The 26,694-nt window shown below is 43.4% G+C and overlaps 1 protein-coding gene across 5 annotated transcripts in view; it reads left to right on the top strand.

The window, feature by feature from the left end:
• The window catches only part of SMARCA2 (SWI/SNF related, matrix associated, actin dependent regulator of chromatin, subfamily a, member 2), a 679,721-nt gene that overhangs the window by 207,183 nt on the left and 445,844 nt on the right, over window positions 1–26,694 (top strand). For all 5 annotated transcript variants that reach the window (XM_030193821.1, XM_030193826.1, XM_030193822.1 and 2 more), the window contains exons 10-13: window positions 2,080–2,250; window positions 12,564–12,617; window positions 22,403–22,533; window positions 25,997–26,054. In XM_030193821.1, coding sequence (XP_030049681.1) covers window positions 2,080–2,250; window positions 12,564–12,617; window positions 22,403–22,533; window positions 25,997–26,054 — 414 coding nt within the window. The remainder of the gene's footprint in view (window positions 1–2,079; window positions 2,251–12,563; window positions 12,618–22,402; window positions 22,534–25,996; window positions 26,055–26,694) is intronic.

The following is a 26,694-nucleotide window of genomic DNA, read 5'->3' as shown; positions in this document are numbered from 1 at the left end:
CCTTGAGCTCCTTCTCTAACAGTCCTGTAACCAACCCAAACATAACCCAGCGCTGTCCCTTTGATGCCTTCCTTGGTTCTGCAGTACCCTTCACTCCACCAACCCTTTTTTTTTGTTTTTTTCCCCTCCTTCCTCACCACCCCAGTAGCAAATTCACATACTAAGTACTCTTACCTGGTGGAGCTGCTGACAGTCACTTTTCAAAGGTTGGCAGGGGTCTCCCTCTTTTGGTCAATCACACTTGACATTCAGTTAATCCCATTTTTGCCTCTGAGCAGCACTGATCCCTGCATCCAAATATCCACACACTGCTTTGACTAAGTTCAATCCAAGGCTGTAAACAGGTTTTCCAGGTTTGCTTTTTTATTTTCTCTTGCTCCAAAAATCAAAAACAAGTGCTTCAAACCTCCCAACATTTGTAATTCACTGATTTTTCAGCCAAAGGAATTGACTGTCATCTCCTTCTCTTTGCCTGTAAGATGCTGTAAATCTGCTCTCAGCAAAGGGGTAGGAGACAACATCCTCCTCTTACTGACTTGCCACTAGGGTCTTCCTAGCTTAGAACCTGCATTTTAGAGGGGGCTGTTGGAATTTCTTCATTACAGTGTACATATATCGACGAAAGTGTCAGGGTGCCTAAGCACTATTCTGCAAATACCTGCTTAAGTCACATATCATGTATTTGCAGGGGTGAGTATGTCCACATGGGCAGAGCATGGATGGGGTTCCCACATGTGGGTAATTTACAGAATGCTGTAAGTTACACCCATCCCTGCTGAAATTTAAGTGCCCAAACCTAATGCCAGCTCTTTGGCTGGTGTAACTGTGGCACCTAAATGTTAGGTGTGCCTATACTGGCCTACGCTAATATTGTATAACAGAACCATGGGTTGGCACTAAGTTTCACTGTATATAAGAACATTAAGTTGCCCTGCTGGGTCAGACCAGGGATCCATCTAGCTTATTATCCTGTTTGCAGCAGTGGTCAGTTTAGATAACAAGTACCTGGCAGAGTCCCCAAAAGTATCAAATTCTATGCTACTTAACTTTAACTTATAGGTAATCTTTACTTTTCATTCACTAAGTTTAATTCTAGGGTTTACAATTAAAGAAAATTACTCATACATAGGCATCATGGTGCAATCAGTAGGTCGCTTGCCTACTGCACCCATGACCCAAGTTTGAATACTGCACTGAGGTTTCTGTCCGGTAGCTGGTCTCTGGCAAACCCAGCCGTCCTTCTGTTTTTAGTTGGTGAATCAATACCTAGCCTTTGCCGGGGTAAAGAAGAGTGAGGAAGGCAGTGACAAACCACCCCGCTAACAGTCTGTCAAAAAGCTGGCATGCAATTGACAGCCCTCATAAGTCATCCCTGGTAGTGCACAAATGCTTTCACATAAGTTTGCACCTACTCCAAGGCAGGTGCAACTATGTACATGTAGTCTGTGTATGCACATATTTTATAAAGTAAGCATGTAGATTGCAACTCCACCTAGCTCCAAGCAAACTACTCCCTCAGAAACACACATATAGGACTAGGTTCTATATATGGCGCTGAAAAAAGTGTGTTCTATAAGCCGCGCTTATGCCCAGGAATTATGCCTCACTTTAGGCGCAGCCATTTTCAACTGAAATGTGGTGCAAACGTATGCACCAACTTTAGATGTGTATCCCCATTATTCTAAAACAAAGCGGGTTAATTTTAGGAATGCCCCCATTCTGTTCATGCCGTTTTTCAAATTGCTGTACAATTCAATTAAATTGGTGTCAGTAATTGTTAAAAAGTTGCAATTTTTGCTTACTTTTACAGAATTAGGGCGTTATCACTTAAAATAGGTACTATTAGCATGCCTGCTTTTTGTATCTATCTATCTATCTATCTATCTGTCTGTCTGTCTGTCTATCTATCTACACACCTAGCTACCTTCATAGTTTTTAACAGCCATTTTCCACATGTGAAGCATACTTAGCACATGGCAATTTATATGATTATTAACTTGAGCTGCTTTTAAAACTGACTGCCTTTTTTCTCTGAAAGTAAATGTTTTCACTTACAAACTATTATTATTATTTTGCGAGGCTGAAGATGAGGAAGGTTATCGTAAATTGATTGACCAGAAGAAAGACAGACGTCTTGCCTATCTGCTGCAACAGACTGATGAGTACGTGGCTAATTTGACCAGTCTGGTATGGGAACACAAGCAAGCCCAAGCAGCAAAAGAGAAAAAGAAAAGACGAAGGCGAAAGAAGGTAGGTACAGAGTTGCCATTAGTATTTATCTTAAGAGTTTCAGGACGTGATGAAATGGTGCATTTTAACATAGAATAGAACTAGAAGCAAATGAAGAGCGTATTTGATTGCTTTAATTGATCTTTGTTGATGCGCTTGATGAATCTTCCACAAAACATTGTGTGTTTTGGCAAAAATTCATTAACATTGATATAAAACAATTTACATTAAAGAACCTTAATGTATATCTTTTGGGCTAGAACAGTAGTTCTCAACCTGGCCCAGCAAAACACTGGACAGTCAATTTGTCAGTGTATCTACATGAATATTATTATTATTAGCATTTGTATAGCGCTAACAGACGCACACAGTGCTGAACACCTGACACAAAGAGACAGTCCCTGCTATAAAGAGCTTACAATCTAAATAATGCATGAGAGATTTGCATACACTGCTTATAAAGAACAAAAGCACAGCTGGGCCTTCAAGACTGAGACAACAGGAGCCCTTTATTGAGATCAGACCCGACATGGGCCGTGTTTCAGCATTAACAACGCCGGCCTCAGGGGTCTAGGTCTAGTATCAAAATACACAAGTAGGGAATTCAATTCCCCACCAGAGGAAATTAAAAATGTTCTGTAAAACACCACCAGTCTCTAAAGCCCGTCCAAGTAGTTTGCAGAACTCCTGTAGAGCACCGTCATGTGTGTATATGTATTTGACAGTTGTTTGCAAATGTATGTGTGTGTATATGTATGTACTTTTGTTTGCAAAGGTTTAGGCACTAGTGGTCAATCTGAATTAATAAATCCCCCAAATGAACAGAATCTGACACCATATTTACATGGTACAAAGTCAAACATGGTACACAGGGAGTACAGGCTGACCACAGACTAAAACAACTCGGGAGATGTTGATAAAAACTCTTTATTAGTTGCTCAAGGGACTCGACACGGCCTGTGTTTCGACACACCAAGGCGTCTGCTTCAGGGGTTACAAATTGTATTCACAGAATGTGCACGTTAAACAGAAATGCAACCAAATGTGAAAACTTTAAGATTTATACCAGGTTTCTTTCACATTCTAGCTCGGTGGAGAAAAAATCCTTCAGCATGACGGCAGGAAAAAAACTGTCGGGTCCTTTGAGCAACTAATAAAGAGTTTTTATCATCATCATCTCCCGAGTTGGTTTAGTCTGTGGTCAGCCTCTACTCCTTGTGTATTGTGTGGACTCATCGTAGAGGTTTTTCCTGTTTTGCTGTTCCTGTTCCTGATTTACAAAGTCAAACATAACATCTTTCTGCAAATTTTAATACATAATTACTATTTATTTGCAGGTATTTGTGCTTTTTTTTACAGATTCAAAATAAGAAAACAGTGATTATAGCGTGTACAAAATTTTGCAGGGAGAAATATGACAAGGGGCAGACCCTGACACTGCAGAAAACAAAATTAAATATGTCAATATAATGACTATAATAAAAGGACACAACGGCATCAGATATTTATGTAAAAAGTAGGGCTGGTCATTGATTAAAAGTTTTAATTGCATGATTAATCACATAAAGCAGCCCCCTCACATTTCCTCCTGTACAGTGCAATATATAGACAGATGTAAATTCTCAAAACTGATATATTTCAATTACTAAACTACAAATAAAATAATTTCTCTCACCTTTATTGTCTGGTGATTTTTATCTTATGAATTATCTTGTTCACTGTCTCTGTTTCCCTGGACCAACTGTCTGTTCACCATTTTGGGTTTTTTTTTTCTTCCTGCTCTATATCTATCTTTCACATTCAACTTTCTTCCATTTTTCTTTCTCCTCAAATCTGTCTAGTTTCCATCTCTTTGCTTCCCTCCATGGACACTATCTCCTTCTGTCTCTCTTCTCTCCTCGTTCCTTTCTGTCCACAAGCACCATGTTCTCCCATCTCCTCTCCTCCCTTCCATGAGTACAGTCTCCTCCCTTCTCTCTCCCCTCCCTTCCATGGCAACATCTCTTTTTTTCCCTCCATCTCGTCACCATTTCTCCTCTCCTCTCTCCCTCCCCTTCATGGGCACCATCTCTTCCTTTCCCTTTCCCCTCCCCTCCATGGGTACCATCTCTTCTTTTCCCTCCATCCCAAGGGTACCATTTTTCCCCTCCTCTCCAGTCTATGAGCACCATCTCACTTCTTTGTTTTTTCCATCCCCTGCATCTAGCGGCATCTATCCCCCTGAAACACCATCCTCCCCCCCCACTCTCCGCTTCTATTCCTCTGAAGCACCTCCCCCCCCGTCGGTTCGTAACTAACCCTCTGAAGCACCCCCCCCCCACAGTCCATATCTATCCCTTCCTGCTCTCTTCCCCACCCCCACACGATGCACATCTCTTTCTCTCACTCCTCAAATTACCTCTACCTGCTCTTCTCATGCCTCTGACCTTGCCTTTAACATTGAAGGCAGGCTGCTTCTCTCATCCGCCCAAGCCTCTCTCCATAGCTCCCACCTGAAAACAGGAAGCTCTGTTAGAAGAGGCAGGACGGTTACGGAGAGAGGCTTGGGTGGATGAGAGAAGCAGCCTGCCTTCACCGTTAAAGGCAAGCTTAGAGGAATGAGAGGAGCAGGTAGAGGCAGCGGAGGAGTAAGAGAATGTGGGCTTGTGCCTCTATGGTCACGTCTGGGCCGCGGGTGCACGGCCCTTCTTCATTCTTCCACTTGTCCACCAGCAGCTGCCTCTTCCTAGCAGGGCCGACCCGGCAGCCAGTACCTGCAGTTCTGGTGAGGCTCAGTTTTTTTTTTCACTGCTTGATGCTTGCGGGTGGGCAAGTGAGCCCTGCAGTTAGCGTGTGTTAACATTTTTAGCGCACATTAACCATTTAACGCGTTAATCGCGTTATTAGCGCATTAGATGTACAGCCCTAGTAAAAATCTATAAGATCTTATAGCGCACAGCTATTCCAGATCAAAGCTTAAATCAGTTCTTCTATTGCCATTGTGCTCCACCTTTCTGTAACAAAATTTTTATTAGACACTGCATACATTTCTTCAAAACGGAAAGAAAACCGGCGACTAATGAGCTTGAATGTGCTTCCCGCACTTTGTGCTAGCAACATGGACAAAACGGAACAGTAAGAATTGGCCAGACAGTCCTCTAGAATTTATTTGAGATTTAGAACCCAACTTCATTTCCCCTATGCTTTGCTCATTCAGTTCCAGGAGGCCTTATTAAAAAAAAATAAAAAAAAAGAGAGAGAGAAGTGACCTGTTGCCACCCCCAAAAATTTGATGTCTGCCTGTTGCAGTGCTATTTCTTGTATTATCCTCTTTTTTTTTTTTCCTGTTGAAGGCAGCCGGTAACTAGGGAAATCCCATATGTGATTAATCTTGGAGAAAACAGTTACTTACCTATAGCAGGTGTTCTCTGAGGACAGCAGGTTTTGAATCCTTACAACTCTTTCACCTCCTGAAGGAATTGTGTTCCTCAAGCTACTAATGGGCTAAGGAGTTCCTGCTAGACAAAGGCAGGTGGGGTTGGCTTGCATGTTTAATTAGCCTTCCTGAAGGCTTCTGAAAAAGTTGCTGGGGTACTGCTTCCAGCTCTGGGCTCTGTTGGTGACATCACTCTTATGTGAAGATTAAAATCCTGCTGTCTTCAGAGAGCACCTGCTACAGGTAAATAACTTTATCTGGTGTACCCATGAATTTTGTGAACAGTATGAAAATGTACATATCACCCCCTACCCTGAATGTTTGAAGATGTAGGATTTATCTTCTGAAGAAAAGCAGGATAATATCTGCCTATGTGGAGTATGATAGAATGTTTGCTCTGACATGGAGCTCCGTGACCAATTTGCTTGTAATCAACCCTAACAGAATTCTTCAAGATAGGCGAAAGATCCATTGACCCTACTTTTCTTAAATAAAAATTAAAACGGAAGTTGCTCTAGATGATTTCAGTAGAATTCTATTGTTACCTACACACTTGAAGGGCAATACTATATCTGGGCACCTGCAAATGTATATAATAATAATAAGTGTGCATAAGTGTACACTTGCCCAAAAAAATGCCAGCAGGGCACATAATCGCTATTCTGTAATGGCATGCACAAGTCTTATAGCATGTAAATGCAAGTAGAGAGATTAAATGGATGGAGGATGGGAGGGGTTGTCCCACTTGGGTGTATCATTTACAGAATGCTGTCAGTTATGAGTGTCACTGTCTCATTCATGCGACTGCTGATATGTTAGATGTATGGCTTGAATACCTTCTGCACTTGTCTGAGTCTGGTCTCAAGACCAACTCTGTAAGGGTTCACCTTAGCGCAATCAGTGCATATCATTACCGTGTGGAAGGTAAGCCGATCTCGGGACAGCCTTTAGTTGTTCGCTTCATGAGAGGTTTGCTTTTGTCAAAGCCCCCCATCAAACCTCCTACAGTGTCATGGGATCTCAATGTTGTTCTCACCCAGCTGATGAAACCTCCTTTTGAGCCACTGAACTCCTGCCATCTGAAGTACTTGACCTGGAAGGTCATTTTCTTGGTGGCAGTTACTTCAGCTCGTAGAGTCAGTGAGCTACAGGCCCTGGTAGCCCAGGCCCCTTACACCAAGTTTCATCATAATAGAGTAGTCCTCTGCACTCACCCTAAGTTCTTGCCGAAGGTAGTGTCGGAGTTCCATCTGAACCAGTCAGTTGTCTTGCCAACATTTTTTCCCCGTCCTCATTCCTGCCCTGCTGAACGTCAGCTGCACACATTGGACTGCAAAAGAGCATTGGCCTTCTATCTGGAGCGGACACAGCCCAACAGACAGTCCGCCCAATTGTTTGTTTCTTTTGATCCCAACTGGAGGAGAGTGGCTGTGGGGAAACGCACCATATCCAATTGGCTAGCAGATTGCATTTCCTTCACTTACGCCCAGGCTGGGCTGGCTCTTGAGGGTCATGTCACGGCTCACAATGTCAGAGCCATGGCTGCGTCAGTGACCCACTTGAAGTCAGCCACTATTGAAGAGATCTGCAAAGCTGCGACGTGGTCATCTGTCCACACATTCACATCTCATTACTGCCTGCAGCAGGATACCTGACGCGACAGTCAGTTCGGGCAGTCAGTGCTTCAGAATCTGTTCGGGGTTTAGAATCCAACTCCACCCCCCTAGGCCCATGTTTTATTCTGTTCCAGGCTACACTCTGTTAGTTGGATAAGTTGTTAGGTCAATCTCAGTTATGTCCTCACCGTTGCGAGGCCCAATTGACCATGTTTGTTGTTTTGAGTGAGCCTGGGGGCTAGGGATACCCCATCAGTGAGAACAAGCAGCCTGCTTGGCCTCGGAGAAAGCGAATGCTACATACCTGTAGAAGGTATTCTCCGAGGACAGCAGGCTGTTCTCACAAACCCGCCCGCCTCCCCTTTGGAGTTGTGTCTTCCCTTGTCTTTGTCTTGCTACATACGGGACTGACGAACACGAGCTGGTTCGGGCGGGAAGACGGCCGTGCATGCGCAGTGCACATGGGCACGCGAGGACTAGCAAAGGCCTTTGCTAGTGAAGTTTTCCGATTGGAGGGGCTGCCGTGGACGTCACCCATCAGTGAGAACAATCAGCCTGCTGTCCTTGGAGAATACCTTCTACAGGTATTTAGCATTCGCTTTCACCAAAGGTGGCCTCTCATAACCTCCGAACGGTGGGTTCTTCAAATAGTCCGGTTAGGATATACCCTCAATCTGGAATCCAGAACTCCAAATTTCCCACCGGGAGCTCATTCTTACAGCTTCCAACACAAGCAGGTACTTGCAGAGGAACTCTCTACCCTTCTAAAAGTCCATACAGTCGAACCCGTTCCATCAGGGGAAGAAGGGCTGGTATTCTATTCCAGGTACTTCCTTGTGCAAAAGAAAACAGGGGGGGATGCGTCCCATCCTAGACCTAAGGGCCCTGAACAAATTTCTAGTCCGAGAAAAGTTCTGTCTGGTTTCCCTCGGTACCCTTCTTCTCATGATTCAGGAGAACGATTGGCTATGCTCTCTGGACTTAAAGGATGTGTACACACTCAACTCGATACTTCCAGCTCACAGGAAGTATCTTCGATTTCGGCTGGGAACACAGCACTTTCAGTACCATGTACTGCCCTTTGGCCTGGAATCTGCGCCCAGAGTGTTTACAAAATGTCTAGCAGTAGTCACAGCGTCGCTACGCAGACTGGGAGTGCATGTGTTTCCTTATCTCGACAATTGACTAGTAAAGAGCACCTTGGAGGACAGTGCTCTGGAGTCCATGCGAATGACTGTTCAGATGCTAGGGCTACTGTGGTTCGTAATAAATTACAAGTCCCATCTCACCCCTGTCCAAAAATTGGAATTCATTGGAGCACTGTTGTAGACGAAAACAGCTCAGGCTTATCTTTCCGAGTCAAGGGCAGACAACCTCCTGTCTCTGGTGTCCACAGTTCGAGCGTCTCAGCAGATCACAGCTCGGCAGATGTTGAGACTTCTGGGCCACATGGCCTTCACAGTTCATGTAACTCCCATGGCACGTCTACATATGAGATGAGCTCAATGGACCCTAGCTTCCCAGTGGTATCAAGCTGTGGGGGATCTGGATGATATGATCCAACTGTCCACCGGTTTTTGAAATTCTCTTCAGTGGTGGATAATCCGGTCCAATTTTGACCATGGGATGGCCATTCCAAATTCCTCAGCCAGAAAAAGTGCTGACGATGGATGCATCCCTCCTAGGGTGGGGAGCTCATGTAGAAGGGCTTCACACTCAAGGACGTTGGTCCCTCCAGGAAACAGGTCTTCAGATCAACCTCATGGAAATACAAGCAATCTGGAATGCTCTAGAGGCTTTCAGAGATCGGCTGTCCTATCAAATCATATTGATTCAGATAGACAATTAGGTTGCGATGTATTACACCAACAAGCAGGGGGCACCGGATCTCACCCTCTGTGTAAGGAAGCTGTTCAGATGTGGCTTTGAGCACACCGTCACGACATGTATCTCCAAGCCACTTATCTGGCAGGTGTAAACAGTCTGGCTGAGCAAGGTAATGCAACCTCACAAGTGGTCACTGAACATGGCCGTAGCCCGCAAGATCTTCCGAGAGTGGGACACCCCTTCGGTGGATCTTTTTGCCACTCAGATCAATCACAAAGGTCCCTCAGTTCTGTTCCAGGCTTCAGGCCCACGACAGACTAGCATCAGATGCCTTTGTCCTTCATTGGGGAACAGGCCTTCTTTATGTGTATCCTCCCATACCTCTAGTAGGGAAGACTTTGCTGAAACTCAAGCAAGACCGTGGAACCATGATCCTGATTGCACCCTTCTGGCCGCATCAGATTTGGTTCCCTCTTCTTCTGGAGTTGTCCTCCGAGGAACTGTGGAGATTGGAGTGTTTTCCAACTCTCATCACTCAGAACGAGGGGTCACTTCTACATCTCAACCTCCGGTCTCTGGCTCTCACTGCCTGGATGTTGAGAGCTTAGAATTTGCCTCCTTGGGTCTTTCAGAGAGTGTCTTTTGAATCTTGCTTGCTTCCAGGAAAGATTCCATGGTGTTACTCTTTCAAATGGAGGGGGTTTGCTGTCTAGTGTGACAGCAAGGCCCTAGATCCTCTCTCTTGTCCTACACAGACCCTGCTTGAATACCTTCTACACTTGTCAGAGTCTGGTCTCAAGACCAACTCCGTAAGGATTCACCTCAGTGCAATTAGTGCTTATCATTTGGCGTGTAGAGGGTTAGCCTATCTCTGGACAGCCTTTAGTTGTTTGCTTCATGAGAGGTTTGCTTTTGTCAAAGCCCCCTGTCAAACCTCCACCAGTGTCATGGAATCTCAACGTCGTTCTCACCCAGCTGATGAAAGCTCCTTTTGAGTCACTGAATTCCTGCCATCTGAAGTACCTGACCTGGAAGGTCATTTTCTTTGTGGCTGTTACTTCAGCTCGTAGGGTCAGTGAGCTTCAGGCTTTAGTAGTGGATGCACCTTATACTAAGTTTCATCACAACAGAGTAGTCCTCCGTATGTACACCAAGTTCCTGCCAAAGGTGGTGTCGGAGTTCCATCTGAACCAGTCTATTTTCTTGTCAACATTTGTTCCCCGTCCTCATACCCACCCTGGCAAAAGCAGCTTGCACACCTTGGACTGTAAGAGAGCATTGGCCTTTTACGTGAAGCGGACAAACCCCTTCAGACAGTCCGCCCAGTTGTTTGTTTCTTTCGATCCCAACAGGAGGGGAGTTGTCATTGGAAAATGCACAGTCTGCAATTGGCTAGCATTTCCTTTACTTACACCCAAGCTGGGCTGACTGTGGAGGACCACGTCATGGCTCATAATGTTAGAGCCATGGCTGTGTCAGTGGCTCACTTAGCCTCCATTGAAGAGATTTGCATGGCGGCAACGCGGTCATCAGTCCACATATTCACATCTTACTACTGCCTTGAGCAAGATAATCGACGCAACAGTCTGTTTGGGCAGGCAGTGCTGCAGAATCTGTTTGGGGTTTAGAAGCCATCTCCACTCCCCCTAGGCCTGTTTTTATTCTGTTCCAGGCTGCACTCTCAGCTAGCTGTATGTAGTTTCAGGCCAATCTATGTTATGTCCTCACCGTTGTGAGGCCCAATTGACCAGTGTTTATTGTTTTGGGTGAGCCTGGATGTCTAGGGATATCCCATGTGTGAGAATAAGTAGCCTGCTTGTCCTTGGAGAAACTGAAGATACTTACCTGTAGCAGGTATTCTCCGAGGACAGCAGGCTGATTATTCTTACAATCCCTCCCACCTCCCATTTGGAGTTGTTATTGGTATGGTTTTTGATTTAACTGAAGTACACGCTCGTGTGGCAGCGGGAAGTCAGTCCGTGCATGCGCGCTGCACGCGCATCGGAGGACTCCAGCAAAACTTTTTTTGTTTTTTTGCTGTGGCAAAATGGTTCTGGGGGCCGACGCAGACGTCGACCCACGTGTAAGAATAATCAGCCTGCTGTCCTCGGAGAATACCTGCTACAGGTATGTATCTTCACTTTATACCTGTTCTGTAATGGCAATATATGCACCACTTGTCCTTTCAGAATAATAACCCACTGGAAAGTAGATGCAGGCATTTACACTTGTTCTAAGGCAGGCACAAATGTCCCCCCCAGCTTTCAGAATATTACCACACTTGCTAATAGATGCAGACATTTACACGTGTTCTACGACGTGCACAAGTATATGCATATTTTATAACATATTTGCACAACATTTCTGGGAGTGCCTCCATGTATTAGTATGTGCTATTTATCAGTAGTACAAACTATTATGCTTGTATACCCCAGCTATTTTATAAGCATATATTTCTCAGGTAAAACACACAGAAGATGTCTTTGATGCTGTCACAAAATGCCTAGCCACCCACGTGGTATTACCCCGTGGCCACTTAGCGGGTCTATCCCCAGCACAGCATAGGTCCGCCTGCATTTTCCGCTTGTGCTCTAAACTAGCACCCTCCTCCCACTGACTGTGTCTCAACTGCCTCTGGGTGAGTTTTCCACTTTCAAATTATCCCCAGTGATTTCTAGTTTACTGGGGCCACACTCCCCGTTGTCCCACAGTTCCCAGAAAGCACTCACAGACCCAACACACAAACCACCAGGATTCTTTATCAGTCCAGACAGGCAGAGCGAACAAACGTTTTATTCTCAGAACTTGAACTGTGTATAGAGCATGTGCAAGCATCAAACAGTAATAAGTAACTGAAAATGGATCAATTAGAAAACTAACTAAACATTTGTATACTGTCTAAACAGTACCTGGGAAGATCTGGACATATAACTCCTCACAAGTTATCAAATATAATTGTTTTACAGGGCCTTTTCAAAGAGATCCCTCTCGCTTTTCTTTTTGGCTAAGACTGGAGCAAAACCCAGTATTCTCCAAGTGAATGTGAGCTCCTGGGCCAATCAGAGCTCAGAACAAGTTTTAAAAGTATACAGCTTCTTACTTCCTGTTTGTGTGCGAAAACTTAAGAAAACAACATTTGTTTTTCTGTAACAGCTTACAATAAGGAAACACTACCTGCTGGCCTAATAGAAGAAATACACTTCAAGTCATAATTAATGCAAGAAAATATCCAATACATTTTACAGGCTTAAAACACACTTTCTTCACAGATGCCTGTGTTTGTGGGAAGGGGGATTTAAGAGCAAAAACAGAGCTATAGAAATGCTAAATAGTAGTAGTAGCTCTGCTTGTCTTATTAGAGACTAGGGAATTCTGTTTGAGGAGCCAACTGTATTAGAGTAATAACACATTTCATAAACATTAATTTGTATGTATTTTACTGTCTTGTATGTAATACAAACCTGTATTCTTTGCAGAAGGCTGAAGAAAATACTGATGGAATGGGATCTGGTTTGGGTCCTGATGGTGAGGTAAGGCTTAAGAATGTACGTGTATATATGTGTGTAAATATTTGTCTTGTTTTCTTTCTTTTGAAATACATAATTGTATCTTGAACTTGATTCCCTCAGACTTGGAACTTAGAAGCCTTTGTGACAGAAAGTTATTTGCTGCCTTTATCAAATTAAAACAAGTAGGGCATACAGAAGCATAACTTCAAGAATGCTTTCCAACACAGATTTGTAGAATATAGTATGTGTATGAGCAAGTTTTATGTGTAAGGTTGTATAGAAGGGGGGTTTATATCATTTTGTATTTCACCTTTTCTCCGAGGACAAGCAGGCTGTATCCTTCTCACAAGTAGGTTGACAATCCGTGTCGGCCCGGGAACCAGCATTTTCCATAGCAAAGTAAACAAGTCTTTCCTTAACCTCAGCAGCTGATGAATCCAGGAACTGGTTGGTTGTATCTGCCTACCAGCATGTGGAGATGGAGATCACTGAAGAGAATGCTGTGACCCTGGACATCCTGCTCCTTCTCACCTCAGTATATCTCTATCTCCAGCAGGTGGTGGACGGATTCCTTCCAGCTCCTGGATTCTTCTCGAGGAGGCTCCTGGGCTGATCTGTCAGTAGAACTTGGGATTGTGTGGCTGAACGATACCCACCTTAAGGACATACTTGTTTGGCAGGTCCCTGTCCTACCCCATTTCCTCTGCTCTTTGTTTAGCTCCTGACTGCCTTGCTGGAAAAAAAAAAACCACTACTCTCCTCACAACTTTGCAGCTCACAGCCGACTAACTTAACCACCCCCTCTTCCAAAAAAACCCAAAACTGTTACAAGTTCTCCATTTTGGTGAACGGCTTACAGGCTATAGGTAGCAGGAGCGCCTTAGGACTCCTTTAGAGAGCTGCCACTGCCGTTTCGAGCTTTTTTCAGCCCTGGTGAGTACTTTGGAATTTCGGTGGCATTCGACCTTTGGCTGTGGGGGGGGGGGGGGGGGGGTGGACCGCCCTATGGCGGCTGAAGCAGTAAAGCGTTGTTCCCACTGCAGGTCTCGCCGCTTCGCAGCGGGTGCTTGTTTAGCGTACCGATGCTGGCTCGAACAGACTTTTAGACCCGATGGGGGATTCTTCCCGTGCGTCTGATTCGGCGGTGCGTGGTGGTTTAGCCGCGTCGGAGGTGGTTGGAGAAGCAGCGCCATTTTCTTCTTATCCTTCCCGCTTTTCTGCACCAGCTGGCACGGCTCCCTGCACTGGGGGGGCAGTTTCTGCTGGGGTCTCTGAGACTTCTCCCTCTGGCAGCTCCAGTGTAGCATTTTCCCCATAATTTATTCTCCATCAGGCTTATTTATTGAAGAGGGTGTCTCCTGTGCTCCCCCTTCCTCATACGGCTTTGCTGGAGGGCAGAGAGGCTTCTGCTAGTCAGGGGGATTTAGGCTGTCTGTTACTTCTGGAATATCCAACGGTTAAGCGTCAGAGATTAGCTTCTCTGCCTGAGGAAGGGTTTTTGGGACTTAACCCCTGCCCCTTCCGTTTTAGCGGGGTCTGGGGATTCTGGCCATCCTTCCAGGTTGGAAGACCTGGATACTGATTTTTTTTCCCGTCTGGACAGGATGACCTGACCGCAGTGCGCATTTTTCATTGAGATGAACTCCCTGCCCTGATTTTACAAGCCTTGGAAGCTGTGAATATTTCTGATCCAGAGGAACAGATGTCATCTTCAGTCAACGTTAAGATGGCGAGCACGCGAAAATCTTCTAAGGCCTTCCTGATGTATGACTCCATTCAAGAACTAATTTCTGCTCAGTGGTTTGACCCCTGAGAGTGGGTTCAAAGTAGCTCGTGCTATGGCCCGTCTCTATCCGATGTCTGCTGCTACGTTAGACTCCTTTTTGTTACCCAAAGTGGATGTTTAGTTACAGCGGTCACCAAGAAAACCACTCTACCAGTGGAAGGTGGAGTTACACTTAAAGACATGCAGGATAGGCGGCTTGAGGTTTCCCTTAAACGTTCCTTTGAAATGGCGACAAATTCCTGCTTCGAGAAAAGTTTAGGATGGTTTCCCCGGGCACCCTTCTTTCCATGATTCAGAAAAAGGATTGGCTATGCTCTCTGGACTTAAATGATGCATACACTCACATCCCGATACTTCCAGCTCTCACAGGAAGTATCTTCGGTTTCGGCTGGGAACACATCATTTTCAGTACTGCGTGTTGCATTTTGGCCTCATTTCAGCTCCCAGGGTGTTTACCAAATGTCTAGTGATAGTTGCAGCATCGCTACACAGACTGGGAATGCTTTTGTTTCCTTATCTCGACGATTGGCTGGTGAAGAGCACCTCGGAGGACAGTGCTCGGAAGTCCATGTGGAAGACTATTCAGGTGCTCAAGCTACTAGGGTTCGTAGTAAATTACCCCAAGTCCCATCTCTTCCCTGTCCAGCAATTGGAATTCATTGGAGCCTTTCTCGATATGCGGACTGTTCGAGCCTATCTCCCGGAGGCGCGTGCGGACAACTTTCAGTCCTTCGCATCCAAAGTTCGGACAATGTAGCATGTCACAGCTCGGCAGATGTTGAGGTTGTTGGGCCACATGGCTTCCACAGTATATGTTACACCCACGACACATCTGCACATGAGATCTGCTCAATGAACCCTGGCTTCTCAGTGGTATTAAGCCACAGGTATCCTAGAAGATGTCATCCAAGTGTCCCCCGAGCTGGTATGCTCTCTTCAGTGGTGGACAGTTGGGACTTCCATACCAAATTCCTCAGCCACAAAAAGTGCTGACGAAGGATGCATGTCTCCTGGGGTGGGGGGCTCATGCAGATGGGCTTCACACTTAGGGAGCCTGGTCCCCACAGGAAACAGATCTTCAGATCAACCTCCTGGAGCTACGAGCGATCTGGAATGCTCTAAAGGCTTTCAGAGGTTGGCTGTCCAACCAAATTATCTTAGTTGAAACAGACAATCAGGTTTTGATGTATTATACCAACCAGCAGGGGGGCACCGGATCTCGCCTTCTATGTCAGGAAGCCGTCCAGATGTGGCTCTGGGCATGCTGTCACATCATGTTTCTACAACAGAATGTTTCTACAGGCCACTTATCTGGCAGGCGTAAACAACAGTCTGGCTGACAGACTGAGCATGATAATGCAACCTCACAAATAGTCCCTGAATATGGGCGTGGGGCACACTCTTGGTGGATGTTTTTGCCACTCAGTACAGCCACAAGGTCTCTCAGTTCTATTCCAGACTTCAGGCCTACGACAGACTAGTGTCAGATGCCTTTCTCGTACATTGGGGAACAGGCCTTCTGTATACGTGTCCTCCCATACCTCTAGTGGGGAAGAGTTTGTTGAAACTCAGGCAAGACTGCGGAACCATGATTCTGATTGCACCCTACTGGCCGCGTCAGATATGGTTCCCTCTTCTTCTGGAATTGTCCTCCAAAGAACCGTGGAGTTTGGAGTGTTTTCTGACCCTCATCACTCAGAACGAGGGGTCGCTTCTACATCCCAACCTCCAGTCTCTGGCTCTCACGGCCTGGATGTTGAGAACCTAGAATTCGCTTCCTTAGGTCTTTCAGAGGTGTCTCCCGAGTCTTGCTGGCTTCCAGGAAAGATTCCACTAAGAGGTGTTACTCTTTTAAATGAAGGAGGTTTGCCGCCTGGTGTGACAGCAAGGCCACAGATCCCCTTTCTTTTCCTACACTTACCAGAGTCTGGTCTCAAGATCAACTCCATAAGGGTTCACCTTAGTGCAGTTAGTGCGCATCATCAGTGTGTAGTTGTTCGCTTTATGAGAGGGTTTGCTTTTGACAAAGCCCCCTGTCAAACCTCCACCAGTGTCATGGGATCTCAACTTTGTTCTCACCCAGCTGATGAAAGCTGCTTTTGAGCCACTGAATTCCTGCCATCTGAAGTACTTGACCTGGAAGGTCGTTTTCTTGGCTGTAACTTCAGCTCGTAGGGTCGGGTCAGTGAGCTTCAAGCCTTAGTAGTGGATGCACTTTATACTAAGTTTCATCACAACAGAGTAGTCCTCTGCACGCACCCTAAGTTCCTGCCAAATGTGGTGTTTGAGTTCCATCTGAACTATTCGATTGTCTTGCCAACATTTTTCCCCCGTCCTCATACCCACCCTGGTGAAATCAGCTTTTTTTACATGGAGCGGACAAAGTCCTTCAGACAGTCTGCCCAGTTGTTTGTCTCCTTTGATCCCAATTGGAGGGGCGTCGCCATTGGTAAACGCACCATTCCCAATTGGCTAGTAGATTGCGTTTCCTTCACTTATACCTAAGCTGGGCTAACTCTAGAGGTCCACGTCACGGCTCATAATGTCAGCGCCATGGCTTCGTCGGTATCCCACTTGAAGTCATTGAAGAGATTTGCAAAGCTGCGACATGGTCTTCAGTCCATACATTCACTGCCTTGAGCAGGATACCCGACACAACAGTCGGTTTGGGCAGTCTGTGTTGCAGAATCTGTTTGGGGTTTAGAAGACTCTAGCAAAGAGTTGTTTACTTTGCTATGGAAAATGCCGGTTCTCGGGCCGACGCAGATTGTTAATCCACTTGTGAGAATGATCAGCCTGCTGTCCTCGGAGAATACATGCTACAGGTAAGCATCTTTGCTTTCCTAGAGCAAGGCACAAGACAGGTTACATAAAAGATTTGAAGTACACTATGCAGAAGAATAGTGTATACATATGGCTATTTTTATATGTATTATGTGGGGGTTATATGTTGCATGTACAGAGTTGAGTGGGTATGAATTGGATTTTAGCTGTGAGGTGCCTGTGATGTGTGTGTAAAGGCTGTGGGTGCATATGTTAGTAGAGGAGTGTTTGTCTGTAGCTGTGGGGGATATGTGGTAGTCAATGTGAAAGGGTGTGGGAGTGTGTAGGGGTTATTGAAAGGACACGTGGAGGTATATGTGCATAGAGTGCAAGGGCATAATAGATGTGGGATTTATTTGTATGGTGCACAAGTGAAGATGTGAGGGGTGTATATGGGAGTGCATGTCTGAGGTTCATTGGTGTGGCTGATGTATATAGAGTGTGACTGCGATGCATATTGAAACTGAGATGCGAGTGTGATTTGTAGAATGTGGGTGTGGCTGTGTGTAAGGAAGGAGGTGTGCAAGACTAAGGGCCAGATGCACTAAACCTAATGAGCCATTAACGAGCCAGTAGTAAACCCTGGCATGCACTAAAAGCCATTTTACGACAATGGTAGCAGCTAACGAAAACGGAATGCAGATGAGCAAATTGTGTAGAAACCCTATTGTAATGAGATGCACTAAGCTTTTCCGATTGCCTTAACGCTGGAAACTCTAACGAGAGGTCTGTACCTGTCGTTGGGGTTGCGCGGGATTGAAAACTGATGAAAAACCGCTATAAAAGTCATTCTGCCTCCCCTCACCGCAATAATAAAAACAAAAGTGCAGTTGAGGCCGGCTATCGAAAACAGCCGTCCGTTTTCGCCGTCATTCACCTCCGCAATAATAAAAACGTCTTTTTTAGCCGTGCTTCACTCAGCTGAGAGACTAGGAAGTCTCTGAGCCAATCACAGTGCGTTTAGCTCGGCTAAATGCATTGTGATTGGCTCAGGGACTTCCTGGTCTCTCAGCTGAGTGAAGCACGGCTAAAAAAGACGTTTTTATTATTGCAAGGGGGGAATGACGGCCAAAATGGACTTTTTTTAAAATATAATACAGAACGTCCATAAAGGATGCTCTTGACGAGCACTTGGCACTTGAGGCGTATTTGGCATGCGCAGAGCAGCCAGCATAACGCTTTGCTGCTCTGCGCATGCTTGACCGGCTGATTGGCTGACTGTTTTACTATGGAATAGAGAATGCAAGTGAGCTACAACGAGTAGCTCATTTGCATTCCCTTTCCTTGATGCATAGCCGTTCCCTACCGATTTGCTATGGAATTCGGTACGGAACGGCTCTAACGACGACTTTAGTGCATCCCCCCCTAAGAGTCTGTGGATGGTTGTATATCTGGGGGTAGATGTGTTTGGGAGGTTATATGTGGGGTGTGAGTGTGTATAAATGAAGGCTGTGATTATTGGTGTGTGAAGTAGGGTCAGGCAGATGAGGGTGTATACAGAGGTGTACATATCAGTATGGGTGATAATTGAGTTGTGGGGTTGTAGGACTGAGGTGATGGAATTGGGTAGGTTTAGGATTGTTTGGTGGTATATGTAGGGTGGGTAAAGGATTGGGCATATATGTAGTTATAGGGATATATGTGTGTGTATGCACATATGTGACTTTGAAAGTGTTGGGAGATGTACTTCAATTGTTTTCCGTGTCTCTGTGTGTGATGCTTTGGTCCAAATAGCTGTTCTTTTTTATATAGATTTGCCTAATGAAAAGAAAAAAAACTTGGATTAAGATAAAACAGATGGTATGAATGTTGTCTAGGCTTACGTAGCTGGGGTTAACTGAAGTAGTTTATAAAAGTGAGTACTGTGATTCCTGATGGGAAAGTAGTGCTGGAAAAAAATGTAGGCAAAGCTGCTTTCTTTTTTGGGGGGCGGGGGATGTGTGTGGGGAGAGTACTTAACAAGGTATTTAGGGGCCCTTTTACTAAGCTGTATAAACGTATACGCATGCCCAGCATGTGCCAAAATGGAGCTACTGCCTGGTTACCGTGTGTCTCTTCTGGTTATATCATTTTTGGCACATGGCCGATATGCGCGGCTGAAAAATAATTTTTATTATCGGACGCACGCCAAGTGGCATTTGACGTCCGTAGGTCATTTCCACCCGGTTACCGAGTGAGACTTTACTGCTAGGTTAATGGCTGGCGGTAAGGTCGCAGACCCAAAATGGACGCATGTTAATTTTGATTTTGCCGCACGTCCATTTTTGGCAAAAATTTTAAAAAGGCCTTTTTTTATTGGCACGCTGAAAAATGGATCGGCGAGTGCCGAAACCCGCGCCTACACTACCGCAAGCCATTTTTCAGCACATCTTAGTAAAAGGACCCCTTAGTGCAAGAAGCTTTTCTATTTTATGGAACTTAAGAAAGTTTACAAAGTGTCAAAATAATTATCATAGAAATTTATGGGATATGTGTGGCTGAAGCAGGACTTTAATCCAGACATAACCTCAAGAGAGACTAAATATACCAGGTTGCTGGAGAGAAACAAAATGCACTTAATGTATTGAGTAAAATCATGTTACTGAGTGACGCCGAGGGAGTTAATGAAGTATCTTGTTTCTCCTGTGTTTCCTGAGTATCTTTTATTTCTAGCAGTGATCAATATTTTTGCTCAAGTATCTTCCAAAAAAAAAGTTACTTGCCTTTTAAGAGGCTAAAATAAATTTGGGTGGACTGAGCCCATAAGGAATACATAACCTCTAAAATATAAAAAAAAAAAAAAACAACAACGGAGGTTATATATTTGCATCTCAGTAAAGGTAGTTAATACATATTCAGAGTGCCTTTTTTATAAAGGCAATGTAGGAACCTATGCAACTATATAAAATAGGCTTTCAGAGCCAGTTCCTGTACTCCCAGATTCTGTATAGCGCAACTTAAGTTGTGCATGCAAATCCAGTCATAGTCTGGAGTTGTGTGTGCAACTTAATTAGTTAACAAGCCAGTCAGCGCTAATTGCCAGTTAAACAATTATTGACATTAATTGGCATTAATTAGAATTTATGTGCACAACTGTCTTTTAAGTGTATTTTGTACAACAACACAGAGAGGGTCCAAAGTACAGAAGAGTCAAGATACAACAAAAAAGCACCAAGAGCCTTCAGAAACGGGACACAGTTCCTTTAATTGTAAAAGTCAAGTTTCAAAGATGGACCCAACACAAGCCATGTTTCGGCGCACAGCGCCTGCATCAAGGGTCAGTAAGAAAGACCTTTTTGCTCTCAACGCGTCAAGTAATTACTTTACCAAGTGATTGCATGTCAGAATAAATTTGAACCCTGATGCAGGCGCTGTTTGCTAAAATATGACCCGTGTCAGGTCCATCTTTGAAACTTGACTTTTACAATTAAAGGAACTGTCCCGTTTCTGAAGGCTCTTGGTGCTTTTAAGTGTATTCTGTAACATGATGCATTTAAATTCTAAGTTGCATAGTTGAAAAGGGGGTGTGGCCAAGGGTGCAGAATGGGTGCTTAACGGATGTTTCACAAATCTATATACTTTGTTATAGGATACACCCAGTCTGCACCTGATTTAAGCATCAGCATTTACACCAGGTTTTACTTGGAGTAACTGCCCATTAGTAAATTTAGTCTTGCGGACTGGCACTCAGCGTATTCTATACTTTGTGCAGAAATTTATAAAGTACATCTTGGTGTATTTTTTCCATACACCATATAAAGAATCTATTCCATAGCATGTAAATGCCAATGCACACATTTACACCTACTCCAAAGTGTAGGTAACTATGTGCATGTAGTCACTTGTGTTAATAACATATGTATGTACATCGCAACTCTGCCTTTGGTCTGCCTGAACTACACCCCTGGGAACGCATGTAAGTACATACTGTCCTTTTACTGTGCTTACTTATATGTAAATATACCATAGGCTTATTTATAAAAGGATTTTCCACATGTAAAAGAGTCTTTAAACACAGAAAAACCTTCTAAAATTAACCACTCAGTGGGCAATAAGGAAGCTCAATAGACTACTTTCCAGACCCATGGATCCTTTGTACCCGTGGGCCTATAAACCAGTTTTCTAAATGAAACTTCCAGTGGAGTTTCCCTTCTCATATTGGCATATATAATAGATTGTAACAACAGAAAGACAGTATATCAAATCCCATCCCCTTTCCCCTTCCTTTTCCATGGAAATCTAGCAGCTGAAAAATGCCACAGGGATTCTTTAGAACTACAGAATATGTGGAGTAAAGTCGTTATGGGGTTTTCACGAAGTCCTGTAGCTAAGCAGAGGTTCCTTATAAAATGATTACTTTCCGTTCTAACTTAGGGCCAATGCATCCTGCAAGCCTTAGCTGGTAGGCTGCATTGGCCTGCAAGTTCATTTTGAAAAACAAACACTTCATCTTCAGAGTCTCCACTGGGAAGCGTATTCATTTATAATAGGCCACCAATATGAGAAAAAGCAATCCAACCAAAGATCGATACTGTTCCCAAAAATTGATACTCTAAAAATACCCACACTGAACAGTTTGATTATGTTTGTGAGGGAAAAGTCTCAACTTTACGGCAACAAGTCATCATAGACTAAAAAACCCTTGTATAATATTTTTTAGAATGATTTTTAGGATTATTAATACAAAAAAGTTAATGTGTAGATGAGTCAAATAGATTAAAAAAATGTATATCATCAGTAAATGTGTCAAATCTCAATGACTCAAATGCACTTATCTTGCAACTTTGCACTCCAGCTTGTCAGATGATTCCAACGGTCCCGTTTTGTTCATCTTCGTCAGGGAACCATACAGCAAAGTGTTTCAAAATCGCTAAATGCCCCAGCATTTATTAAAAAAAAAAAAAATCCCTTCACAATGGGCAAGTAAGCAGTTTTGATGGACATTTCCAAAGCAGGCAAAAAAGAATCAAAAACAAATAAACAAGTAGCTCAGCGATATGCAGTCTGTCATATCTAAGATATAGTGCATGATGAAAATATTGGTGTACATTGCTACCTTTTAAACTTAACAATTAACTTGGTATCTAATATGACATGATGTGTTTACTAAATCTTGTTTTTGTTTTCTTGTTATTCTTCAATGAACTTGAACTTTGCAGTGTCAGAGGAGAAGACAAAGTATAAAAATTTATGTAGTGACCTTTCTTATCTATTCTAGCTAATAGATGAGAGCAGCCAGATGAGTGATCTTCCAGTAAAGGTAATCCACACTGAAACTGGTAAAGTCTTGCTTGCACCAGAAGCACCAAAAGCTAGTCAACTGGAAACGTGGCTGGAAATGAATCCTGGGTAGGTTGCAAACATGACTATGAAAAAAAAATATATGTATATGGTATGTGTACCTGAATTTAACTCACCTTGAGGTACTACTGTAAAAGGTATGAGCAAAATCCAAATAATAATATGTACTGTATAAGCACATAGTTCTGCTTTTATGTTGCCCTCTATGGGGTATGTTTACTAAGGCGAGTTAGCATTTTTAATGCGCCTTTAAGTTTAAGGTGTGTTAAACGCTAACGTGCCAATATATTCATATGGGCGTATTAGCGTTTGACACATGTCAACCATTAACTCACGTTAAAAATGATAATGTGCATATATCGTGCCTTAGTAAATGGAACAAAACAAAAACATCCAGGACTTATAAGTTGGACATTTTGGTGTAGACCTGTTTAATTAATGAATAAGCCAGAAAAAAGTGCCCTAATGACCAGATATCCACTGGAGGAAATCAGAAGTGACTTCCCCTTACTCCCCCAGTGGTCACTAACCTCCTCCCCCCCCCCCCCCCCCAAAAAAAAAAAAATATATATATTTTTTTTTTAACATTACTTACCAGTCTCTATCCCAGCCTCAGATGTTATATTCAGGTGCATTACAGCATCATACAGGTCCCTGTACTCTGGTGGTGAGTGCAGTGCACTGCAGACAGGTGGACCCAGGCCCATACCTCCCCCTATCTGTTACACTTGTGGTGGAAACCGTGAGCTCTCCAAAACTCACCAGAAACCCACTGTGCTCACATATAGGTGTCCTCTTCACCCATAAGGGCTATTGTAGTGGTGTACAAATAGGGGTAGTGGGTTTTGAAGGGCTCAGCAGACAAAATAATGGCGCAATGGTGAAATGTGTACTTGGGAACGTTTATGTGAAGTCCACTACAGTGCCCCCTAGTGTTCCCCACTGCTCTGCTGGGATGTCTATGTGGCCAGTCTACTAAGAATGCTCGCTCTTCCTACATTCCAATGGCTTGATTTTGTACTTTTTTCACTTGGATGTTTTTTTTTTTTTTTTTTAAATGAACCAAAAAGATAAAAGCACAGAGCACAAAACTATCTAGCAAATAGCCATTTTCGAAACAAAGATAGACATCTTTCTGTTTTGAAAATGGCTATATTCCCTACTTGACTTTTGGACATTTTTAGCAAAATGTCCAAAGTTGGACTTAGACATCATCAATTCTCTGCAGCCCACTGCCCATTAGATGCATGCGAAAGTACATCATGAATACACCCCCCACCCAATACACTGACGACCTAACATCCCACCTAAACTATCTGTTTGATGAAGGAATAATTCCAGCAAACAAGGGAAACATCATTCTCACACCCATTCCAAAAGGCCCCAAGAAGAACACCAAAGAAATCACAAACTACAGACCAGTAGCATCGATACCACTGACAACAAAGGTGATGCAAGGCTTAGTTGCCAAACAAATAACTGATTACATAAACCACTTTTCAATACTGCATGAATCTCAATCAGGGTTCAGAGGCAACCAAAGCACTGAAACAGTCCTAACCACTCTACTGACCAGATTCAATCATGAAAATGCACAAGGTAATAACATCCTACTACTTCAGTTTGGCATGGTGGACCATCATATTCTACTAAGAATACTTGACAAAGTAGGAATAGGAGGTAAAATACTCTCTTGCATTGAAGGTTTCCTGATTACCAGAACATACAAAGTCAAGGCCAATTCCGAAATCTCCCGACCCTGAAAACCAGAATGTGGAGTCCCACAAGGCTCACCGTTTCCCTCCCCTTATGATGACCTCACTAGCCAAATCCCTTTCTTCCCATGAACTTAATCTGTTCCTTGTTGCAGATGACGTGACAATCTTCATCCCCTTCAAAACTGACCCATCAGAAATAGACCCAGAAATCACGACTAGCATGAATATCATGGAATCTTGCAGGAAAACAAAAAGGGTAGAAGAACCCTCATGTACAACAAAAGCAATGGACAAAAAAGTGAGGACAGTTCAAAGAGGATATCAGGAAGTCTTTAATATAAATTGCTAAAAAAAAAAACGACTCGACATGGCCATGTTTCGGCTCCAAAGCCTGCATCAGGGGTCAAATGGATCTCTTGTGTTGTGGCTACGACATTCTGCAGCACAGAGTTTTTTAATTTTAAGGAAGCAATATAGCTGTACCTCTCTTGGTTAAGCCACCAGCCACAACACAAGAGATGCATTTTGACTCCTGATGCAGGCTTTGGTGCCAAAACATGGCCGTGTCCGGTCGTTTTTTAACCATATCATGGAATTTGGGCATCTACCTTCAAACTGAAACTCAACAGAGAAAAAACATACTGCCTGATTCTCTTGTCCTCGCATGGTCCAAAACAATTCAAGACCATCAATGCACTGGCTGTCCGCTCCCAGTTGAAGAACATCTGAAAGTCCTTGGCATCACCATTGACCGAAACTTATCCCTGGAAAAACAAGCAAAAAACACCTTAAAGGAAATGTTCCACTCTATGTGGAAACTTAAAAGAATAAAACAGTACTTCCCATGAAACCTGATTCAGACCATGATCCTGGCACACGTTGACTATTACAATGCAATCTACGTGGGATGCAAAGATCAAATCTTAAAAAAAACTTCAAATTGCACAAAACACACCAGCGAGACTCATCTTCGAAAAATTAAGATTCCACAATGCCACACCCCTCCTCCTGAAATTACACTGGTTACCAATCAAAGACAGGATATCCTTCAAGATCTGCACAATGGTATACAAAATAATATTTGGCCTTTCACCAAGTTACACGACGGACCTAATTGACTTGCCAATCAGGAATATTGACAAATTAGCAAGATCCTACCTCACCCTTCACTTCCCATCATTTAAAAACATCAAATACAAATCGTCTCTGGTAACCAGCATCTCATACATCAGCACCAAAATCTGAAACACGCTCCCAAAGGACCTAAAACTGAAAGACAAGTACTTAACTTTCCGTAAACACTTAAAAGTTCATCTATTCAAAAAACACATACCCTCTGAACCAATCAATCAGATGAACTGAAAAGGACACAAACAATAGCAACATACCGGACCAAAATCCTACTTACTATCAACGAATGGCTGACCAAGAAACTAACTCAACCCCCCGCGATTCTGCTTGACTCTCATTGTAATTCTGCTACAATAATTCAAGCAATCAATCTGATGCCCCTAATGGGACCACTCAACCTACTACTTCCACAAGTACCCATACAAAGTGTAGTTATTCCTATCACTTCCCTAACCCTACCCTACAACTGTCAATCCCTCTCCTTTATCTTGTAACCAGCTTCTTGTACCTTCCCTTTGTTCCATGTAAGCCACATTGAACCTACCAATCAGTGGGATAATGCGGGATACTAATGTAATAAATATCAAAAATGCCCTTCAAAGTATCTTCATAAATGTTACGCGTGAACTTCATTATGATCTATGCTTTGCCTCCTTTTATAGGTATGAAGTAGCACCTAGATCAGACAGTGAAGAGAGCGGCTCTGAGTATGAGGAGGAGGTCAGTATCTGTTCATCATGCTATAAAAAATTTCGTTTACTGGATTGTTTTAAGCTCCATCAGACTTTCATAACATCACTTTTTAATCTCATCTTATTTTTTTAAACTTTATTTTTATTGTAATTACAATTACCATATATCAAATACAGATAAATATAAGGTAAAAATAATTAGTGAATGTTATTTTTGCCTTACATTCATTTGCATTAGATGAAAGAAAATTTTTAAACCCACATAGTAAGATAAAATTTTTGACTACAAAAGAAGAAAAGGAAGATCCAAGAACTAGGAAATATAAAGGAAACAACAATATTCTCCTATCACAACACTATAGGCAGGTATTCGACAGCAGAGTCAGAAGCTGAGATCAAGCGGGCACAGCTATGTGGGAAGCCATAGGTATAGAGGGAACTTCTCTAACGATTGTTGAGTTTCAAAGAGTAAATATTACTTGCCCTCAAAATTAACCAAGCATTTATGTGGACATTTTAAATTAAATATTGCTCCTAAGGACAAGACCCTTGGCCTAAGAGCCAAAAGATTTTTACATCACTTCTGCATTTCACGAGAAAGGTCAGGAAAAATCTGAATCCTTGATCCCAAATATTGTTCATTCATTTTATGAAAATATAAACTCAAG

Source organism: Microcaecilia unicolor, chromosome 2 (assembly GCF_901765095.1).
Source record: "Microcaecilia unicolor chromosome 2, aMicUni1.1, whole genome shotgun sequence".
NCBI lineage: Eukaryota > Metazoa > Chordata > Amphibia > Gymnophiona > Siphonopidae > Microcaecilia > Microcaecilia unicolor.
Note: the sequence above shows the minus strand (reverse complement) of the source record. Positions and strands in the feature narration are given on the sequence as shown.